At 41.7% G+C, this 20,624-nt stretch overlaps 1 protein-coding gene across 1 annotated transcript; it reads left to right on the top strand.

Moving 5' to 3' along the window:
- The first annotated feature begins 4,542 nt into the window (after nucleotides 1-4,542).
- Nucleotides 4,543-20,340, top strand: dact1 (dishevelled-binding antagonist of beta-catenin 1). Its single transcript, XM_072365778.1, has 4 exons — nucleotides 4,543-5,130; nucleotides 13,080-13,209; nucleotides 13,560-13,667; nucleotides 15,923-20,340. The coding sequence occupies exons 1-4, from the start codon at nucleotides 4,924-4,926 to the stop codon at nucleotides 17,983-17,985; spliced, it is 2,508 nt and encodes an 835-aa protein (XP_072221879.1). The 5' UTR covers nucleotides 4,543-4,923; the 3' UTR covers nucleotides 17,986-20,340.
- The last annotated feature ends 284 nt before the right edge of the window (nucleotides 20,341-20,624 follow it).

The raw sequence follows: 20,624 nt of genomic DNA, 5'->3' as shown, positions 1-20,624 counted from the left end.
TCTCAACACGCCTCTGTTAGTACGTTTGATGAAAAATGTACAGTTTAGACCAAATATACACATTAAAAATGGTAAAACTGGTACCTGCCTGCCCCGAAACCTGAGAAGGATGATTTAGGTGGGGAAAATGGATGGATAGGTGGACACTGTAAATGATGTAAATAGGAGAATGAGTGAAGAAGCAGGAGAGACGCATACACACTTTATGACAAACTTAAATATATAATACAGTCAGACAACTCGTGTTAATGCTTATGGACACTTATTGCGGGTATCTAACCTCCAATTTTAAGCAGGACATGATTTCTTCTAGCCATTGTGCATGAGCGGGGGAGTCGGCATCCCTCCACCCGAGCAGGATCAGTCGTCAAGGGAAACAAAGGATATAGTACGTAGTTTTTCTATGGACAACTCGACCTCTGCCTCCATGAGCCCAAAAAGACCCATCAACCTGTAATCAACGGGCTTGGTACCAGCCTGATGCCCAACAGCCCAGAGTGGATGGAAGATTTCACTCCAATAGTTGGTAAGGCTCCGCTGGGATAGGCTCCAGCCTCATGGTGGTCAAATCTGCTGACCTGAAAGAGCCGGAGAAACGAGGAAGAACAAAATGCCTTGCTTGAAGATATCTGAAATTGACTGCATTTTTCACTTAGCTGCTCAGAAGATGCCAGGCTGTTGCCTATGAACAGGTCTTTAGAGCACATGATAGCCTCCCTGTGCCATTCACAATGGTTTAAGAAGTTGGTTTGATGATGGGGCTCAGAAGAGAGAAGCTGTGAAATCATGGCTTTGGCCTTTGGCTGGCAGGTCATCAGCAGTGATAAAATATGGTTCAAATTGTCTCACATTGTAAAGAAACGCTCACAGGTGGAAAAACGCATTGTCACAGTGTTTTTAAGGGTCCTAATGCAGAGCCAGACTCTATATTAATAACACTCATAACAGGACTCGTATGAAAACGGAGAGTAAATTCAGTTTTAGATGCATTTTATGCAGAGTGACCAGACACTGAGATTTGCTTTTTATATTAGTAACTGTGAAATGGATTAGTCTGTGGATTAGAAACCGTCTAAAGTCCCATCTAAAATACTCACGTATGAACCACTGGACTGAACATATTCACCAGAATAAACAGGTCGCGCCGTCCAGCTTGTTACTCATAATGTAGAAAGGCAGGACCCAAAGTGGAGCTACCTTTCCTCTGCTGGGTTCAAAGTCGTTAAACAGTCCCGTTACGAAGTTTCCGAGGATTTGGTGAGACTCCTGGTGTACCTGCGTGACTCAAACACAGAGCCGGTCCACTTTCTGGCTCCACTGCGCGGTGTCAGACTGGAGGAAAAGGCTTCTGACCCACTTTATTCAGATCCGTCTTTATACTCCACTCGCTGGTGAACAACTTCAGTGCTGTAGTCCTCCACAATCCGAATTGGCTGGCCGCAATACTCGAGTTTCCCTCGTCGCCATGCCTCTCTGATGAGGAGATCCTTCATCTGGTGCAGGCAGAGGTCCGGGGGCCGGTTCCGATGCCAGAGAGCGATGTCGATTTCTTTTCGGGAGACCTTCGCAGAAAAATGTATCCCCTGCTGGTCATACTTTAAGGACTGCCTGGAATGGAATGATAGAACTACATCATCATTTATTTACCTGATTTAATTCACAGATGCGAATTTCAACAAGTCCAAAATTGTGTTTAAAATTAAGCTAATAAAATTTCACCGTTTTAGGTTAATTTTTAGATGATTTAATCTGAGCTATACTGAGTTGGTTCTGAGAATATTGTTCATAGAAAATGTCTCCATTCGTCTTTCGGGTTTACTAAAAAAGTGTTAGTCACGGCGCTGACTTTGGAATATTTGTACAACAATGTATTAATAGGTGAAAGAAATACTCTAAACTGTACATATATTATTCATCTACATGAAGAAATGAGAAAAAAGATTAATTCAGTTCAATTCAACTTTATTTATAAAGCGCCAGATTACAACAACTGTCATCTCAAGGCACTTAAGTAATAAAGTCCAATTCAAGCCAATTGGAATTCAATTCATTGTAATCATAATCCAATTAATTCATATGGAGCCAATTCAAAAATAATATCCGAGCTAAGGAAACCAACAGATTGGACCGAAACTTGTCTTCAGTCCAATCTCCCGTCCTGAGCCTGAGGGACTGTGGAAAGGAACGACTCCCTTTAACAGGAAGAAACCTCTGGCAGAACCAGAACCAGGAAGAAACCTCTGGCAGAACCAGAACCAGGAAGAAACCTCTGGAAGAACCAGAACCAGGAAGAAACCTCTGGCAGAACCAGAACCAGGAAGAAACCTCTGGAAGAACCAGTACCAGAACCAGGAAGAAACCTCTGGCAGAACCAGAACCAGGAAGAAACCTCTGGCAGAACCAGAACCAGGAAGAAACCTCTGGCAGAACCAGAACCAGGAAGAAACCTCTGGCAGAACCAGACTCAGGAAGAAACCTCTGGCAGAACCAGAACCAGGAAGGGTGTCCATCCGCCTCGACCAGCTGGGGTTTGAGAAGACAGAAAAGAGGGAAAAGAGGGGGGGAAAACACCATAACACCATTCAAAGGATACCTGTTGGAACAGGGAAACACAAGTTAATAACCACAATAATGTCATTTACCTATTGCATTTGAATTGATTTTCTAAAATAAAACAGCATCACCTTTGCTATTTTGAAACATTACTTAAAATAATTGATCCAAAATGTGTTTCTTTAATCAAAATCCGATTACCTTAACAGGAATTGATTATAAGACACTAAGACTTAAATAAACAACAGCCCAAGAGCTTGTATGCCTTGTCCCACACAACCTGTGAGGATCCTCCCCACAAAGGTGGTCATCGGCGCCGTTACCTGGGACATTGTGGACAAGGTAAAACAGTCTCAGGCCCACCACCCGGCTCCGTTACCTGGGACCACCCGGCTCCCACTTCCTGCCCTGATAACCGTCTGTATGTACAAGTACAAATTTACCATTTACCATTATTGGATTTTGCGTATAACAATGCGATTAATCGTGATTAATCACCGGAAATCATGCGATTAACGCGGTTGAATAGTTTAATATTTGCTCTAATAGATACTATTTGCCATGTCGATTTTAGCCATTAACAGTGAGCTGCTTTATACATGTCACAACCGTAGTTTTAAGATTTATTTAAAAGAAAATGTAGATGTAAAAACTTTAAATGTGTTTTTGATTAAACAAGATTTAGTTTACGAGAAATTTTCTCCCTAATTTTCAAAGTAGCCAGGCCCCACCAATGGGCCAGCTGACAGCTTTGCCAAGTGTTGAGATAACTAAATGTCGGCAATAACTGATCTCACAGAGATAAGTATGTGCTGTGATGGTTCAACATGGGATAGGATATGTTCTGGGGATATGTAACATTCTGTTACAAAGACTTGAAGATGTTTAAACTGAAATTAAAGTAACTGTACTAGGCTGGTTTAAGTTATATTTATCTGATAGTTTCCGGTTTACCCTGGTAAACGGTCACACCAGAGTATGTTGTGGAGTTCCTTAGGGTTCTTATTCTTTTTACTTTATCCATGCTTCCATTAGGTAACATTATTAGACAGCATGGCATAACTTTCCATTGCTGTGCTGATTATACTCTATTATACTAATCTATGAAACCAGATGAAACCAACAGGTTGGTCAGACTACAAGCCTGTCTCAAAGACATAAAGAACTGGATGACTCTGACACTATATAAATAAAACTGAATTGAATTTAATTGCAAATATATGTTGATGTATGTGTGATTTATTCTCAGTGAAAGCAAAATTAAATTACTCAGAAATTTATTTTATTGCATTGCTGCTATTGTGAATTTAGATGAATAGTTTATCAAATAAATTAAAATTAAATCAAATTAAATTGAATTAATTAAACTAAATTAAATGTAATTCAATTAAACAGTATCATAAAAGTATATATCCCAACAAAACCTTCTGCACTACAGTGCTCAACTGGAACTTGAGCTGATTATTGATCAGAATTCATTGAAGATAAGTGTCCCAGTATCTGCGGCAGCCAGACATGCCCACACCATCACACCCCCATCACCATGTTTAACAGAGGAGCTGCTATGCTTTGGATCTTGGGCACTTCCTTTTGGTCTTCACACTTTCTTCTTGCCATCACTCTGATACAGTTTAATCACCTTTTTCCAGAACTCTGCAGGCTCCTTTTAGTACGTTTTAGCAAACTTTTGTTTATTTTTTCCCCTTTCCCCTTTAGAAACTGTAGATACTGTAATTATGATAATATAGGTCTGATACAGTATACTTTTATTGCAGTGAAATCTTCATACGCTCAAAAAGACGTTTTATTCTGAAGGTGTGTACAGGAAGCTGAGTGTAATTGTGGATGACGTCACCGTGAGCAGCGTGGTGGGCAGTGTGAGTGTGGAGGGGCGGAGTTTAGTGACTTCACCGGGAGACAGTAGGTCAGTATGCACACATCATCTGGAGGAGCCGCTGCAGAACAAGGGCCATAATACCAGACGTTCTCTGGGGTTATCGGACTTTTGGTACTGGGGCATGCGGGGTTCGACCCGGACAGCAAGCTGAGAGCACCCGCTACCAATTTATCATTTTCCTTGTGACCAGTATTCTGCCGACGAACCTTATTCCCACCGGTTGCGGTGGGCTTCGGAGCTGAGCCGGACCCGCTCTCTGAGCAGGGCCGGTTTATGTGCTCAGTTTAAATCAGTCAGGTGATTAACCAGGTGAGAGTCAGCAGGTGGGTCTCTCAAAACGACTCCCAAACAGACCCGTTTAGCCCTGCACAATGCTCCAGAAGTCCTAAAAGTCCTCAAACCTGCAGAGAGTGTTGGAGGAGACACCGCTGCCCGGACAAGGTCGCTGCAGCTCGCAGAGGGCAGATATATGGATGAGGATGGATGTGGAAGCTGCTGATCGGCTGCGCTCCATCCAGGAGAGGCTGGAAGCCGCCTTGTTCGGCATCGGCGAGCTGGATTACCTGCGCCAGCGGCAGAAAGTGCTTGTGCGGGCCGCGTTGGAGAATGAGGAGAAAGAGCTTCGGGGGGTGGCTCACCTGAACTCTGAGGAGAACATCCTGATACTGAGGAAACAGCTGGTAGGTCCTGACCTGTCTGACCCCAGCGGCACCGCGTGACGTAGAGAAAATCCAAAACGTAAACCTGCAGGATGCGCGCTCCAGCTTTTCATCATCCGTCAGTTATGTTGAGGTTATTATTTGTCAGGCTCACAATAATCAGACAGCCTGAGACAGCAGCTCTTTAATAAACGAGTGCAGTTTTATACAGCCGATCATTTATCGCCTCATGCTTTTATTTCGGTCTTTTTAACTGTAGTGTGACTGGTTCCCTTGACATCCTCAGATCCTAAGATCCGTTCAGACAGCTGCAGATTTCACGCTTGCTACTGTGAAGAGTTTGAAGTTGAAATGTGTAAAGCAGGAGGAAGCTGTTCTGTAAAGTTCAACACACAGTTTAATGTGCTGTCAACATAGTTCTGATCTGTTTTCTTGTTGTATTCATCATCATTCCCAGTTATCCAGAATATCCAGAATCTATAAAGTAGATGATGATGTAAACGAAACACAGATGACGTCATCATTATGTTCAGTCACAGGTTTGCGTACTTTAGGGTTGTATTTGGGAGGATAATGTTGGCTCTTTCTGTGTACAGTTGTTCTGAGTTTGTGCCCCTGTGGCTCAGAGAGGCTGCTGGGACTTTAACTGATCTCATGTTTGAGATATTTAACCATGGAGAGGAACTGTGTCTGTGTGAAATCATTAAGAACCTGTAGGGACCGGGAGTCTTTATGGGGATCAGATCCACTCCTAATGAGGCAGAATGTCATTTGTGAGGTCGTGGTTAAGGTTTGCTTTGGGATGTGCACAATGAATGGAGCTCACTGGAAGTCCTAATAAGAATAGCTGTGCAGACTTCTTTGTGTGTGTTAGAGAGCGGTGTCCTCAGATATGAAATGAAAACAGCTGGTTTCACTCAAGCTGTTAGGACCAGATGCAGCGTGTGTGCACGTGTGTGCACGTGTGTGCACGTGTGTGCACGTGTGCACGTGTGTGAGGGGCATACCAGGTCTTACTTGGTAACAGAGGTGGGACAAGCTGTCAGAGACCATGAAATCACATCTGTCTTTAAGCAGTTAGTGGAACTAGCTTTGGGCCAGATGTTGTCTTGTTTAATCAGAATTCCAACTAGATGAAATATTTAGTCTGCAGGGATACATGCCAAATACAAAGGCTAGAATTAGAGAATATTATGGAGTTAAAAGCTAACACAAATAGTGTGTATTCTCTGTGAAGAATGAGGAGAGCTGACAGACCTTCACAGAGTTTGATAAAATATGCCAACACTCGAGTTGTGCTGAGTTATTTTCTGATTTCCTTTGGGAAAGACGTCCTGCAGGGCCATCAGCTGATTGTCAGGTGATGTCTCTAAGCTGTGCTGCAAACTGAGCAACACTTCAGTGTGACCTCACAGGGAAGAGAGGAACTTCACTGATTAGACAGCAGTGCTGGAAGAATTTTAACTTTATCTTGTGAGGCTCTGAATTCCTGGAACAGAGTCACATGGCATTTAGTTGCAGTACAAAAAGTCTGCTAAGTAGAAGTGACCTGAGATCAGCAGCTGTTTGTTTTCTCAGTGATTTGTTGGATCTAGCTTTCAGTACCCAGAAGTTCCTGACTTTCCTTTCTGTGTGCCATGTTGGTTCACATCTCTGGTGTCCTAAGGACTGAATCCTGAGTTGTTCAGACTCCAGCTCCTCATTCTACTGATGGGATGAGTTTTGTTGCCGAGGGAAATCTGATCTCTGATCTGTTTCTTCTATAAACCACTCCGCTCAGTACATAACTGTGTGTTTCCAGGATCAGTTTCCTGGTCACTTTTCTGTTTTGACTGTGTTTTTCAAAAAATGTCTGTCCTGCAGCTGTGGCTCTAAATTTGAATCTGGAGCAGATTAGTGACACCCCCGCCTCCCACCCAGTCCAAGCATGAACAAATGGAGATTCCTGTGGGCTGCTGTAAGCTCTGCAGATCCACTTTCAGCTGTTATGGAGCTGCTGAGACTCACTGAGAGATCTATATTTGAACTTCTACATGAAAGGCAGGACGCTGCTCCTGGTCTGTGGGCTTAATTTTTATTAACATAGAACAAGAAAAGAATCACATTTGTAATAATGCTAAATTAATTCTAGAAGGAGTATCAATTCATATTCGGTCTTCCCTGAAGATTCAGTAATATTTCAGTAAAATAACCTTCCTGTTTGGTCCAAAAGTAAAGTTAGAATCTGTAATGTTTAAATGTAAACTTGGATATGAGGTGACATATAGAATCGATAAATATTTCTGGGTCAGTATTCACACTTCAGCATTGTCCAAGTTGTCTCTCAGTTCTTTGAACTGTAGCTTTCCACTGAGGCAGCGACACTCGAGTGGTTTTGATCGACACATCAGAGGCTTGTTAAGGTAAATCAACCTGCTTCTATAAATATGACTGTAATTTCCAGCAGAACAATGTTAGCTTTTCTGTGGCCTGACGGGCACCTCACTAGAAAGTGAAGTGCAGAGTGTAACATTGTGTGTTACACAAGTGCAGATTGTTCCACATGGAGTCGCTCAGTTCACTGCTTTGCTGGAATAATGTGCACCGGAACATCTTCCCTCTTTCCTGAGCTTCAGTAATAGTAATAGTAATAGTGACTGTTCAACATTTATTCCATCCCGATGTCATGAAAGAATGTGTCCTAAGCACAAAATGTTTAGAGTTTCACAGTAAAGACTCCATACTGAACAGTGAGTCTGTTTTCCTCACCCACTCATTCTCTTTATGAATATGGGAAGCTCAGGGAACCACAGCCTATTGCTGAGATAATATTAACATTCAATATCTCACTGGGACAGATCATCTGATCACATGGCTTCTCATACCAATGTTATGCTGATGATACCCAGCTCTATCTGTCATTCCCACCTGACGACCACACGGTCTCAGCACGAATCTCAGACCGTCTCTCTGACATATCAACATGGATGAAAGCCCATCACCTCCAACTTAACCTCCCAAAAACTGAACTGCTTGTCTTCCCAGCCAAACCAACCATACACCACAGCATCTGCATCCAAACTGAATCCCTCTCTCTGGCTCCATCAAAGGTTGCTAGAAACTTGGGCGTCCTGATTGATGACCAACTAACCTTCAAAGAACACGTTACCTCGGTTGCTCGTTCGTGCCGCTTTGCATTACTAAACATAAGAAAGATCAGACCATACCTAACCCAACATGCCCCCCAGCTCCTGGTGCAGGTCATCTCCCGCCTTGACTACTGCAACGCTCTCCTAACTGGTTTCCTAACTGGTCTCCTAACTGGTCTCCTAACTGGTTTCCTAACTGGTCTCCTAACTGGTTTCCTAACTGGTCTCCTAACTGGTCTCCTAACTGGTCTCCTAACTGGTTTCCTAACTGGTTTCCTAACTGGTCTCCTAACTGGTTTCCTAACTGGTTTCCTAACTGGTCTCCTAACTGGTCTCCTAACTGGTCTCCTAACTGGTTTCCTAACTGGTCTCCTAACTGGTCTCCAGCCTGTGAAACCTCTGCAGATGGTCCAGCACGCGGCGGTGCGTCTGGTCTTGGATCAGCCTAAAAGAACACGTCCCCCCTCTGTTCATTGAGCTCCTCTGGCTGCCCTTAGCCGCCAGCATCAGATCCAAGTCCCTGATGTTAGCTACAAAGAGCTTAATGGAACGGCTCCATCTACTTGAATGCTCTTGCAAAGGCTTCTGTCCCAACTGGGTCCCTCCGTTGGTCCCAGGATTGTCGTCTAGCAGCTCCTACACCACGCCTAAGACAATCCAAACTCTGTTCATGTGTCGTCCCACGATGGTGGAATGACCTACCGAGCGCTACCAGAACAGGGGCGTCCCTGTCTATCTTCAAGAAGCTCCTGAAAACCCAGCTCTTCAGAGAGCATCTCCTATCCCAGCACTTACCTTGTACTTCCCTACCCCCTCTATCTCTGCACTTTATCTTTCTGCTCTTCCTTCTATGCCTGCACCCTATCTCTACTCTGTCCCCTCTGACAGAGTCGGACTCCTGGGTTCCTTCTATGTAGCTTATTGTTAGCTTATTGTTAGCTTATTGTTAGCTTTTTATAAAGCTGTTATATCTTCATTTGTAAGTCGCTTTGGATAAAAGCGTCTGATAAATACAGAAACATCTCACTACCTGAAGAGGAACACATTTGACACTGTTGATTTGGCCACTAATGCTCATAAGGATGCTGGGGACAGCCCCCCCACGTTGGTGTTTGAGACAATGTTTTCAGTCATTTAACTTTTTTACTCATCAGGGTTAAATATACATGGCTGTGGTTACAAAATAACAGCTGGTTAGGGATTATATATTTTAATACTCATGTGAATGCTGTGGTGTGGTTAAAAAGAATAAAGGTGAATATGACTGAACTCATTATTTCTTCTTAACATTTTAGATTTTGAGTCAAAAGGTTCAAGCTTCCTCAGTGTATTTGATAAAGGCGGCGTAAAAAACCTTGGAAATGGTCTGTGTATCAGAGCAATAGAGTCTATTTTGCAGAGAGAAATAAACCAATCCTCTCCAGAGAAAGAGCGACAGCTGTTATCTTACACCTTTTATCCAGCTGTAGTGAACATGCAATGATCCCCACCTCAGTTTTTAAAGGATAAAAGATTTCTTTAGTTTTTTTTGGAAGTAATGGTGTCATCAGTTCTGTCGTACTGGGCCCATACTAATGGTATCTACTGGTATTCTACTTGAGTGTTAGTCTGCCCAGATTTCCACCAGCTAGTTGCTGGGTTATATGTGTCATCATATGTCTCATCACTCGTGTTTATTGCTCCAGATGGGAGGTTTTTCTTTGGTTATATAAGTGTCATGAAGCGTACTCTTTATGCTCAGCTTTAGCTTTGCTCTGTATTCCATTACTTCCAGTTGAATATCTACAGCAGGGATGTCAAACTCCGGTCCTCGAGGGCCGCTGTCCTGCAGGTTTTAGATGCTTCCCTGCTCCAATGCAGCTGAATCAGATCAATGCATCATTAGCCCTCGAGTATGTTTTAAAAGACATATTCTGCAAGCACTAATTCCCAGTACTTCAGATGATAAATTATATGTATTTTTCATGATTCCTGATGTTTGTTACTGTCATGACTATGTAGAACGATTACATAAGAAATGGCTTTCCACGCCCAACATGTTAAACTCCCATTAATGCTGGCCTACACATCTGTAAATGTGCAAGGCTCTGATGGGTGTGTTGCCTCTCAGCAGACGGCTGTGCATGCAGATAGTTCTTGTGACTGTGCGAACTTGCCCTCTGACTTGATCAGTCGTTTGAATGCGCACACATACATAATTCTGCTGATCCTCTGTGTGTGAACTGAAAGGAACAGGTGTGTTTCTGCAGGTGACCCACTCTTTTAGCATGTTCTATTAAACTTATTTCTTATGGTTTCCTCCTATGTGAGAGTGGACATAAGCCTATAGTGTAAGTTGATCCAGTCTGGTCTCATGGTCAGGTTTGAGTGAGTAACATTTAGCCTCTTAGGGCTTGTGAGTGAATGTAATCTCAGTTAACCGACATCATCCCACAATAAGCTGATCCACATTCAGGACATCGGCAAGTTGATAGAACATTATTACCGATTCAGACACGACCCTTTTTCAGGTCCACATTCTACCCAACATGTCAGCAGACTCATTTGGGCACAGATGTGATACGACGCTAGCATAAACAGTATGAAATGACTGATGTGGCACACCTCTGCTGACTAAAGAGGCTCTCACTGAAACTTTAAAATCGGGAGATTCCTCTTTGGAGCATTTTCTGTGCATACGTCTCAAATCTGGGATCAAATCTAAATTGAACATGCTCTAATATAGATGTGCCCAACTTCAAAAGCCTGCTAACAACTCGGACTTTCAAGCAAGCGAAAAGTCTACAGCGGATGTTTAAATCTAACTACTGACATTTCAAATTAAACGGTTGTAGAGATCAGTACACAGACAGAGCCAAGAAGTCTGTATTAAATAACATGCAGCTGAACCCTCTCAGTAGTATGAATAATCCTATATGTAAACTATGCAAATGCATAAAAATTATGTGAGAAGCCATGACTCTCAGATACATCTGTCACGAACTGGTGGAGAGGTAGGACCCAGATGCAGTTCTTGTCCAAAATCAAAAGGTTTATTTACAAAACGGGGAGCAGGAACAAAAGGCACGGCAGAGCCAGATCATCAAAAATACTTAACTATGAAAAAACACTAAACAAAACAAGACTATGGAAAAACACTATGATTCTATTAACAGGACTATGAGGCAGGTAACCAAACTTCTCTTTCTGTGGCATGAAGGGTTAGTGAGGATTCTGCAGTGACTGAAAGGAAACCAGGAAGCTAAGTGAATGAGGTGCAGCTGTGGACAATGAGCCAGGTGATGTGAGTGAACCGAGGTGGCAGGGGAAAAACATGACCAGAACATAACCTGATTAAACATAAACTGTGACATAACAGACTGTGACAACATCAGCAGACCAGTCTCCTTGAGTCTTTAGACTGTGGCATCAGTACAGGAAACAAACCTTTCCCAGTAGTCATTTAAGATACCTTTGGTGGAAATGCTGCTTCTATTGAACTGAGTTCTGAAGCTTAGCGAAAAAATACAGCACAGTCTGTTGGGTTCAGACCACACTTCCTGGCAGACTCAGCTTCGGAGGCAGTGGGCAGGACCTGAGGTGTGCTGTCAGCTCCAAACCACATCCCAATCTGAGCCTCAAATCTTTGACTCTGACCAACATGGAGGAGAGGACAAAATGTCCTGATCCAGTGTTCAAAGATCTGAAAAGCTCATTCTGTGAAGTGACATTTCCATTTAAGGTCACTTTAAACACTTTTGTCAAAGTTAAAGATGTGACCTAATCGAATAGGATTGCGTATAAGTGATCACATTTTTGTGGTCAGCCAACAGCAGTATGTTTCTGTTTTTCTGCTCCAGTTCAGTCGCAGGAATGTGGCACATGACCTGTGAGCAGTGCTGCATAACCCTGCATGTTTTCCATCTGATGGGGGAGGGGTTGATCCACACTGTCTAACTTTACAAATATGATACATGTATATCTCCGTGCTTAACTAATTTATTAGACCACTGCCCAAAGTAAGGTGTATATGCCACAACTGCCCTAAAACAACAGCGTTGTTTATGTTTCTGTAATGTTTAATGAACCAGTATGTAGAAGCTCTTTAATCAAAATGATATTTTTGATGCTAAAATATAATTATTCTTCTTACCCATGAATGTTTCACAAAAAAACCCCAGAAAAAATAGTAAAGCACTTTATTATTTCATGATTAAGATGTCAAATTATATTGATTTATTTGCTTTCCTGAACAAAAAGTGGTTTTAGTTCTTGAATGTTACACTTAATTAATTTCTAATTAGCTAAGACTAAGGCTTTGGTTAAAGTTAAGGCCTCTTACAACCTGAAGAAAAAGATCCTTAAGTTAATTTCTGACTTCTCAGAGAAGCCCACTGAGTCGGCTCAGATGTGGGTATAAACAGGTCTATTATGTTTGGAGTTCCTCGTTCATTTTCAAAATAGTAAAATGTCTAGAGTTCACTGAAAATGTCCATTTTTTTCACGTGAAAGTACTTCATGGTGCTGGATGGTCTCTGAGACAAATGTGGTCAGGCCTGCTTTGGAGTCAACTGCAGAGGGCGCTACTTCCAAAATGGAGGCAGGAAACGAAAGTTAACTCAAGATTTTAACCAGAGACAGAAGGAAGATCACGGCTGATGTCTGAGGAAGTCTCCAGAATGACCATAAGCAGATAATTTATGAAACAAGGCTTATTATTATGTGTGTGTGTGTGTCTATATACATTTATTTGTTATTTTTAAAATGAAATGAGTTAAAAATTGTGACCTTTTGATTTAAAAATATTATATTTTCTGTTTAAAGAGAGAAGAGAATATATAAACGTGTGTTTGTATCTGTCAGAATTGTCTGAGGAGGAGGGACACTGGTCTGATCAGTCAGTTACAGGAGTTGGACCAACAGATCAATGACCTGCGATTGGACACTGAGGGATCACATGACCAGCTGGAAACTGACAGCCGACCCAGCTCAGGTATTACATGATTCTGACAGTTTAGCTGTGATCTTTAAAAGTGAAAAACTGACAAATGTATTGTTGGTCTTTCTTTCTTTATACGTTTGTTGATGTTAGTTTAAAATAAGTCTCCAGCTGTTTGATCAAATATCATGTCAGACACCTCCATGATCCAGTTTCCATGTTTAAAAAGTAATGATATCCACCTTTAGTACGGAATACCTGTGATTTATGGTGGCTGCGTGTGAAAAGCAGACCCAAGGTCAGCTTATTTAGAGATGGCTGAACTCGATTTAATTCAATCTGCTGTTTTATGACCTGAAATGTTAAGATGATCAGGTCAGCTCTTCTCTTCCTCTCTTCATCAGGTTTCTATGAGTTGAGTGATGGGGCGACTGGCTCGCTTTCAAATTCATCTCACTCAGTCTTCAGCGAGTGTTTCTTTTCAACGGCTGACGCTGACTTCCCATCCACAGGTACATCCGCCAGTTTCTCACTTTGAACACTTTTCACAGAGCTGCTAGATAAAATGGTAACTGGCACCTTGAAGTAAATTTTCTTATTTTGTAAAAAAAAATCACAAAACACAGACATGACACCAAATGAAATTGTATTTAATAGCTGAAAACTTCCCTTAAAGAAACATTGAATGGATGTGGTTATTTTTGGCTTTTTTGTCAGATTAAGTTGTGGAAACGCCTTGGAATTTGCATTTCTAAAGTAAACACCAGCAAGTCTGCAGCTAAAAGGGAGTTGCAGAGGTTATTGAGCTCTTGCACCAGTGTGGTGAAGCCATCATTTTTTCCAGGGGTTGATAATAATGCAGTATTAGTGTTTTCTTGTGTCTGTGCCCTCAAGCCTGAGAATAACTGTGAATAATCTGCCAAGTCAGCCCCAGAACCATTTTTCAATCACTTTTAACATTACTGCTGTATTCACATTAACAGACACACACCGTAAAGGTGGGGCTTTACTGACATTAGCATTGTTGTCTATCCTTATTATTCATTAATAGGAGTAGTGTCGAAATCTAAATGAGAGTGCCTGGGTGAAATGAACATGAAAAGGGAAAATAAAAAATGTGTTTTTGGTTGAGCTGCAGCCTTTCCTTTTACCCTCTATAATCTTTTTCATAGCATGTTCAGGGAGGGGCTGTGCTTTGTTATCCTGTTTTCTAGGCTCTCTTACTGGCTCTGTTGCCCATTCTGTAACACCTTTCTGCTATTTAAGAGCACACATGGAAGATGCAATCTGTTGGTTTCCTTAGCTAGGATATTATTTTTGAATTGGCTCTATATGAATTAATTGGATTCTGATTACAATGAATTGAATTCCAATTGGCTTGAATTGGACTATATTACTTAAGTGCCTTGAGATGATAATTGTTGTAATCTGGCGCTATATAAATAAAATTGAATAGAATTGAATTGAATTGAAGAAACCAGCACTGTATTTGTCAGCCTTAAGAGAAAGAAAAAAGCTTTTGATCTTTGGGAATTGTTATATTAGGTCCTGGGAAAAATGTCACAAAATACATTCAGATTCTTTATCAGAAGGCTGCCACCACAATAAAAAAAATTTGGTTGTCTAATTGTCACCTTTACTTTGATTGGCGTCTTTAGCAGGAACTATTTCCACTTATTTCCACTGCAGGTAGTATTTGGAGATTACCCAGAACCATCAGGGTTGGCCTTGTTGGCCTCTTATAGAATGTTAATATATTATAAAGTATAGATATTGTATCTTGGACCTTATATAGAAGATGTAAGGCTTAAAAAATCTTTTAGTTTACAAATGTAAAAAATGATATTTTCCACTGCTGGGATTGGCCACTCGACCACAACGCGCTTGTCAGGCTAATATGAATTTTTCTGGAAACCTGACATGGTGGTGTAAGAAAATGTCACTCTATATTTATAATGTGTTATCATGGCCCTCTCCCTCACTGTTGTGGATATGTCTGAATATAGCTGTGGGGGCTGTTAATGTAAAAATGACAGAATGCTGTTGTTTTAGCAGACAATTGTCTGAGAAGGATGCCAGTTAGGCTGCCTGTCACACGTATATCTTTTAAACATGTTTGATATTAGCAAGTAATGTCACCAGCCCCTAACATCTTGAGAGACTCTTGAAGAAAATTTTCCAGCAGGCAGCCTCATTTATCAGATCAAATTATAGCAGGACCTGGAATTTGCAAGATCTGAGGCTTTTTGTGGATTTATTGAGACTTGAATGTTGGTCTGTAGAGTCTGTTTGCTTCTTTTTTCCACCTTAAAGATCTTGGAATTCCAACAAATACAGCTAAATTTGAAATAAGAATGTACTCGAGCAGTTCCTGTAGAGTAATCTGGGTGTTCAGCTAGACTCTGTTATGTATATAGTTTAATTTCCAGTGCATGCACACCAGTGGACTAATGGATAATGTCTCTCACAGCACACTGCTGCTAATCAACATAATTTTCCACCTACTCATGCTGGAGCACAGTCACAAGCTCACACAGCAGATAATTTCTTTAGACTATCACCGCCTCTGCTCAGAGTGAACTTCCCGCTTGCTGTTAGGAAACGTAGCAACATTAAATAAATTCAGATCCATTTGGATTGTTTATGCATGAAATCGTGAAATGTTTAGCAGCGTGCTCTACAGCACTGAAAATAATCTGCAGCTGGGTTTTGATCAGCTGTTGGTTTTAGGTTTAAAAGTCTAATCTCCTATTCTTTCTATCACCAGAGGAGCTGGCCATCTGCACAGAAACGGATGTACTGGTTGGAGGACTTTGTGATGACTCATCTTCCTCTGATGCAGTTTGCCAATCCCTCTCAGCACATCACCCACACCATATGGATGCTGCATCTTCAGTTGTTTCCACTGACTTTCAGTCTATATATCACTGCAACCTTTTGACCCAAAATGGCACCAACATTTATCGCTACCCAAGCCCACTGTGCACTCTGGCCATGGAAAGCTCCACCTTCCTGCAGACATTTTGTCATGGAGGTCATGGCAGAGAGGAGGCTTATGCTAAATGTCCCAAATTAGAGACCTTACCTATTCCTGACTCTGCTTCAAACCCTCTCGTACCTAAGAGCCCCTACTGGCAGCCTTCCCTCTCTTATTACTCCAAAAGTCATTCCCAGGATAACACGGACAGCTACATTTGTAGTCTGCTGCAGCGAAGAGCCCAGCTGATCAGAACCAGCAGACCCAGGACCAGCATTAGCATGGACCCCTCAAAGAACATCCAGCGACAGGCCAGTCTCTGTGTGAGGCAGGCCTCTGGTACTGGTTCTGGTTTAGGTACTCTGAGGGTGTCTGAAAAAAAAACCTCTTGGGCGGCTGGAGGTACAGCAGAGGGTTCAATTGTAAGCAAGGAACAAGATACTCAAAATGTTTTCCTTGGACGTATTGACATGACGCAAACTGGCTTCAAGTATAACAACAGTGATATTCAAAACAGCAGCTCTGTCACCAACAGGCACATTTATACAAGCACTAACAGTCTTATGAGCAAGAGGCGGAAAGAGCCCCCTCTTCACACAGCCATTGCAGCTCCTCTCAAAGACTTTAAGGACGTGGGGAGTCCACCTCCCAACTCCTCCCCAAAAGAGACAGCCCAGCTAAGTTGCAACACTCACCAAGAGCTGCTCTTTAAATCACCTCCTCCTGCCAAAGCACAGTCTGGTTCGCCCAAGAAAAGCCCAAAGACCCTCCACAGTGGCCCAACAGAGAATTCTGACAGATCAGTGCTGGAGATCTCCTCTCAGGGGACCTCCTTTCACATTCTGGGGGAAGAAGGTGGAGTAAGAGAAGGAGGGAGAAGTCAGATGGTTAACAGCAGGTACTGCCCTGCCAAGCAGAACAGAGTAAAACTTTGCAAGGATAGTAGCAAGAGCATCAAAACTACCAAGAAGAACACGAAGACAATAAAGACCATTTTGACATCTGAAAACAATGAACTGCCATTGGAGAGAAAAGGTGATAAATACCACAAGTCCAACTCAAGGAAATTGCGGCTCCTGGAAGACAGAGGTTCCACCCACATTAAGGTATCAAAGAAAGGTTCCTCAAGAATGAAGTACGTCCCCACATCCATTTCAGAAAGTCAAGTCCAAGACAAGAATGCCACGTCACCACTAAGCAATTTGCGATCAGGTGTATTCATGCACCATCATCATGGAAACCGCCACCATAACCGTAGCAACCACTACTATCATCGCCATCACCATGGTCGCAACCATGTTGTTGTTGCCAGAAAAAAGTACAAACACAATGATTACCAGCGGTTACGCGCTATCATGGAGATCCCATACGACAGGTCAATCAAGCAAGCCCAGTCACAGCACAAAAAGGAGGTGCTGAGCGACTCTGCAACAAATATGCTCTCCAGTTTTGGAGGGCAGCAGAAAAGCCCATATTCTGATGTTGCAGGAAGTGACTCGGAGTATTCAGCAGAGTGCATGTCCCTCTTTCACTCCACCATTGTGGACACCAGTGAGAATGAGTCCAATTACACTACGAATTGCTTCGGAGACAGTGAGTCCAGTGCGGAGGATTATGTGGAGGAGAGCACCACCACCAGTGATACCGAGGAGAGTTTGGGAGGTGGAGCTAAGGGTGGGCAAAGTGGGATAAGCAGGGGTTGGGGGGAGTTGGGAGCAGTTAGGGTCAGGCTGGTTGGGCAGGATAGTCCAGCTAAGACTAAGGCTTTGGTTAAAGTTAAGGCCTCTTACAACCTGAAGAAAAAGATCCTTAGCTTCAGGTCAGGTTCGCTCAAACTGATGACCACCGTTTGACCTGGTTAGAACCATACCAGTCATTGCCTGGCCTGCACACTTCTGCTGTAGTGGTTTGCATTGAATCTGTGGGTGAACAGAATTAACAGTTTTGATAATTGATCATTGGATTGATTTAATTTAAAGGTGACATAAAATGCCTCTTTTACCAGGATGACACAATTTCCTGAGGTCTTATTGAAATGTGTGAGCTTTAGTCAAAATATCTGCAGGTTTAAGCATAGCGGCTATTCACGCAGCCCTACTGAAACACCTTTCCTTAGAGCAGGCTGCTTTGAGGGGCAGGGCAGCTCTCTTTATAGATATAGATAGTTACTCTACTAATCTGAGAGTGAAATAGTTTAGCAGTGTAGCTGTAAGTTAGCAGCAGATGCTAGTAAACGATGCTTTCTCCTTAACAGTAATGGACCAAGCCGGAGATGTAGACAGCATAACTCATAGTAATGTATGGGTACTGTTAATTACTGAATTGCAACATTTTGTATATATAAACATCATTAAATAATTATGCTTGAGCACCTACATGAGTATTAGAAACAAGGTAATAAGACAATGTTAACACACTGAGAGTGGTACATGGCATTCAATGTAGCAACAAGAGTAAGGAGAGGACTAGTGATGTCGCAAAACCCAACTTATCCACACAGCTGCGGGTTGTAATCGTTCAACAAGATAATGTAACAATAATGTTAATCTTTCGAAAAGTAATAGCAATGACCAGTTGGTGTATGTAATCCTCATTACCTGACCTGTTAGTATTAGCTACTTTTAAACAAAAGAAATCAACAAAAAATTGTAGTGAATTATTGCTCAAATACTTCAATTTCCCTCATCTGAAGTTCAGCCACTTAGAGTTGGAACTACTCTTTCTTTTAGGCACAGTTTCTTTGCAAATCTAGAGTTGAACTGGTCCAAGCTGGTAAAATGATCTGATAAAAAGTGGTTGTTGCACATTACACAGTCATTTGCTAATGCTTGCTTGAACTGTTCTCAAGAACAGAAAAAAGTTATCTCTCCATAATGTATCTCTGTTAAAGGAAAATTCCAAAATTTCTGTCAGTTTATCCGGTGTTAATATGATAGGCATTCCTGTTTATTCCTGTTGGTCAGCTAAAAAACAAAGTCACATGAATATTATATTTTAAACAGTCCTCTGACAATTTATACCCTGAGTGATTCGATATTTTAGAAAAATGGACTTATATTTTGATTGGCTGAAAAGTGGTGTGGTGGTTAGCACTGTCACTACAGCTGTGCTTGAATTGTCCACTCGTTCACAAAATACTGCACTATGTAGTGAGTCAGCCATTTTGCTCTCCTGTGTGAAATTGATCACACTATATAATTTCAAACTACATTTGAGTAGTACTCAAAAATGATGGTACACAAAAATGAGGTACATGTAAATGTACAGTAAATGGATTAAAATAGACAATCCTGCACTGAGCTCCGAATCCACGAGCTAACGGAGTAAGCTAACTGCAGCCACTGCTAGCTGGCGCTAACATTCACAGCTCAGCACTTTGATTTTCTTACATGTTTAGAATGCCAGTTGAGCAAATAAAATTTCTCAGATGCCTCAGCCATGAAGTGCCTGATCTCTTTTTCTGACTTGAAAACTTTTTAGTAATCATATCTGAAACTTAAGCTGTTCAGTCTAAACTGTAAACATGTTCTGTATAAGTTGTAATGCAACTTGCTTTTTTAATATTCCCATCTAAGCTAAAAAGCTATGGACAGCGTGGCTGAAAAAAATTGTTTTTTTTGTTATACCAAAATTTGTGATAATTTGGTATTTTAATCCTTTGTTTACATGATGATTTCAATCATGACCGTTTAATTTCAGTCAATCGTCAATTTCAGTCAATGGTGACAATTTCTGACTTCGACATTGTGATTTTCGATTTATTAGTGCTTTCTCATTTCACTGTGTAAACTTCATATAATTCTTCTGCTTTGGTCAAATGTCAGTATTTGCAGTGTGTTGTAACTGTGCTTATGATACTGTCTTGGCCAAGACGCTCCTGCAAAAGAGATCTTTGAGATTGTTTAACAATAATAATATGCTGTCAATGCTTATGTAGGTTGACAGTGCAATTAAAAAGATTACAATTGCACAGTTTATTGGTGTCATACATTTTTTATTTGAGAGATGTCAATTACATCATGTTCTCAGGCAAAATCAACCTATACTGTTGCGTGTTACTTCAGATATGACACGTACGTGTATTCTGCTGGTTTACGCAACACATAACTGAATAAATGGCACATGATTATGAAGTACTGCTGCATTCAAGCAGTGTCTTAAATGCACCAGCAGCTGTCCAGTCCACCCACTCTGATGTCTCCTATATGCAGAACATTATAGTGAGTGAGAGAGTGAACAAGTGGATGACTTGTACACAGCACTGGTTTGAATCTCACCAGGGTTCTATCTGTGAGGAGTTTGCATGCTCTTACCATACACGTTCTCTCTGGGTACTCTGGCCTTCTCCCAAGGTCCAAAAGTATGGATGTTATTGATCATTCTAAATTGCCTGCAGGTATGAGTGTATGAGTGCATGGACGTTTGTCTCGTTTGTATCCATGTTGGCTCTGTTATGGAATGGTGACCTGAAGAGGGTGTACCCTGCCTCTTG

The sequence above is a fragment of the Leuresthes tenuis genome, unplaced genomic scaffold (assembly GCF_036924035.1).
Source record: "Leuresthes tenuis unplaced genomic scaffold, fLeuTen1.0.hap1 SCAF_15, whole genome shotgun sequence".
Classification (NCBI taxonomy): domain Eukaryota; kingdom Metazoa; phylum Chordata; class Actinopteri; order Atheriniformes; family Atherinopsidae; genus Leuresthes; species Leuresthes tenuis.
The sequence above is the reverse complement of the archived record's forward strand: the minus strand, read 5'-3'. Positions and strand labels throughout refer to the sequence as shown.

Excerpts from the sequence above, each read along its gene's own strand:
- dact1 (XM_072365778.1), top strand. The coding sequence starts at position 4,924 with ATGAGGATGGATGTGGAAGCTGCTGATCGGCTGCGCTCCATCCAGGAG. Across the intron at positions 5,131-13,079 it reads TGATACTGAGGAAACAGCTG|AATTGTCTGAGGAGGAGGGA; the intron begins GTAGGTCCTGAC and ends TGTATCTGTCAG. Across the intron at positions 13,668-15,922 it reads CGCTGACTTCCCATCCACAG|AGGAGCTGGCCATCTGCACA; the intron begins GTACATCCGCCA and ends TTCTATCACCAG.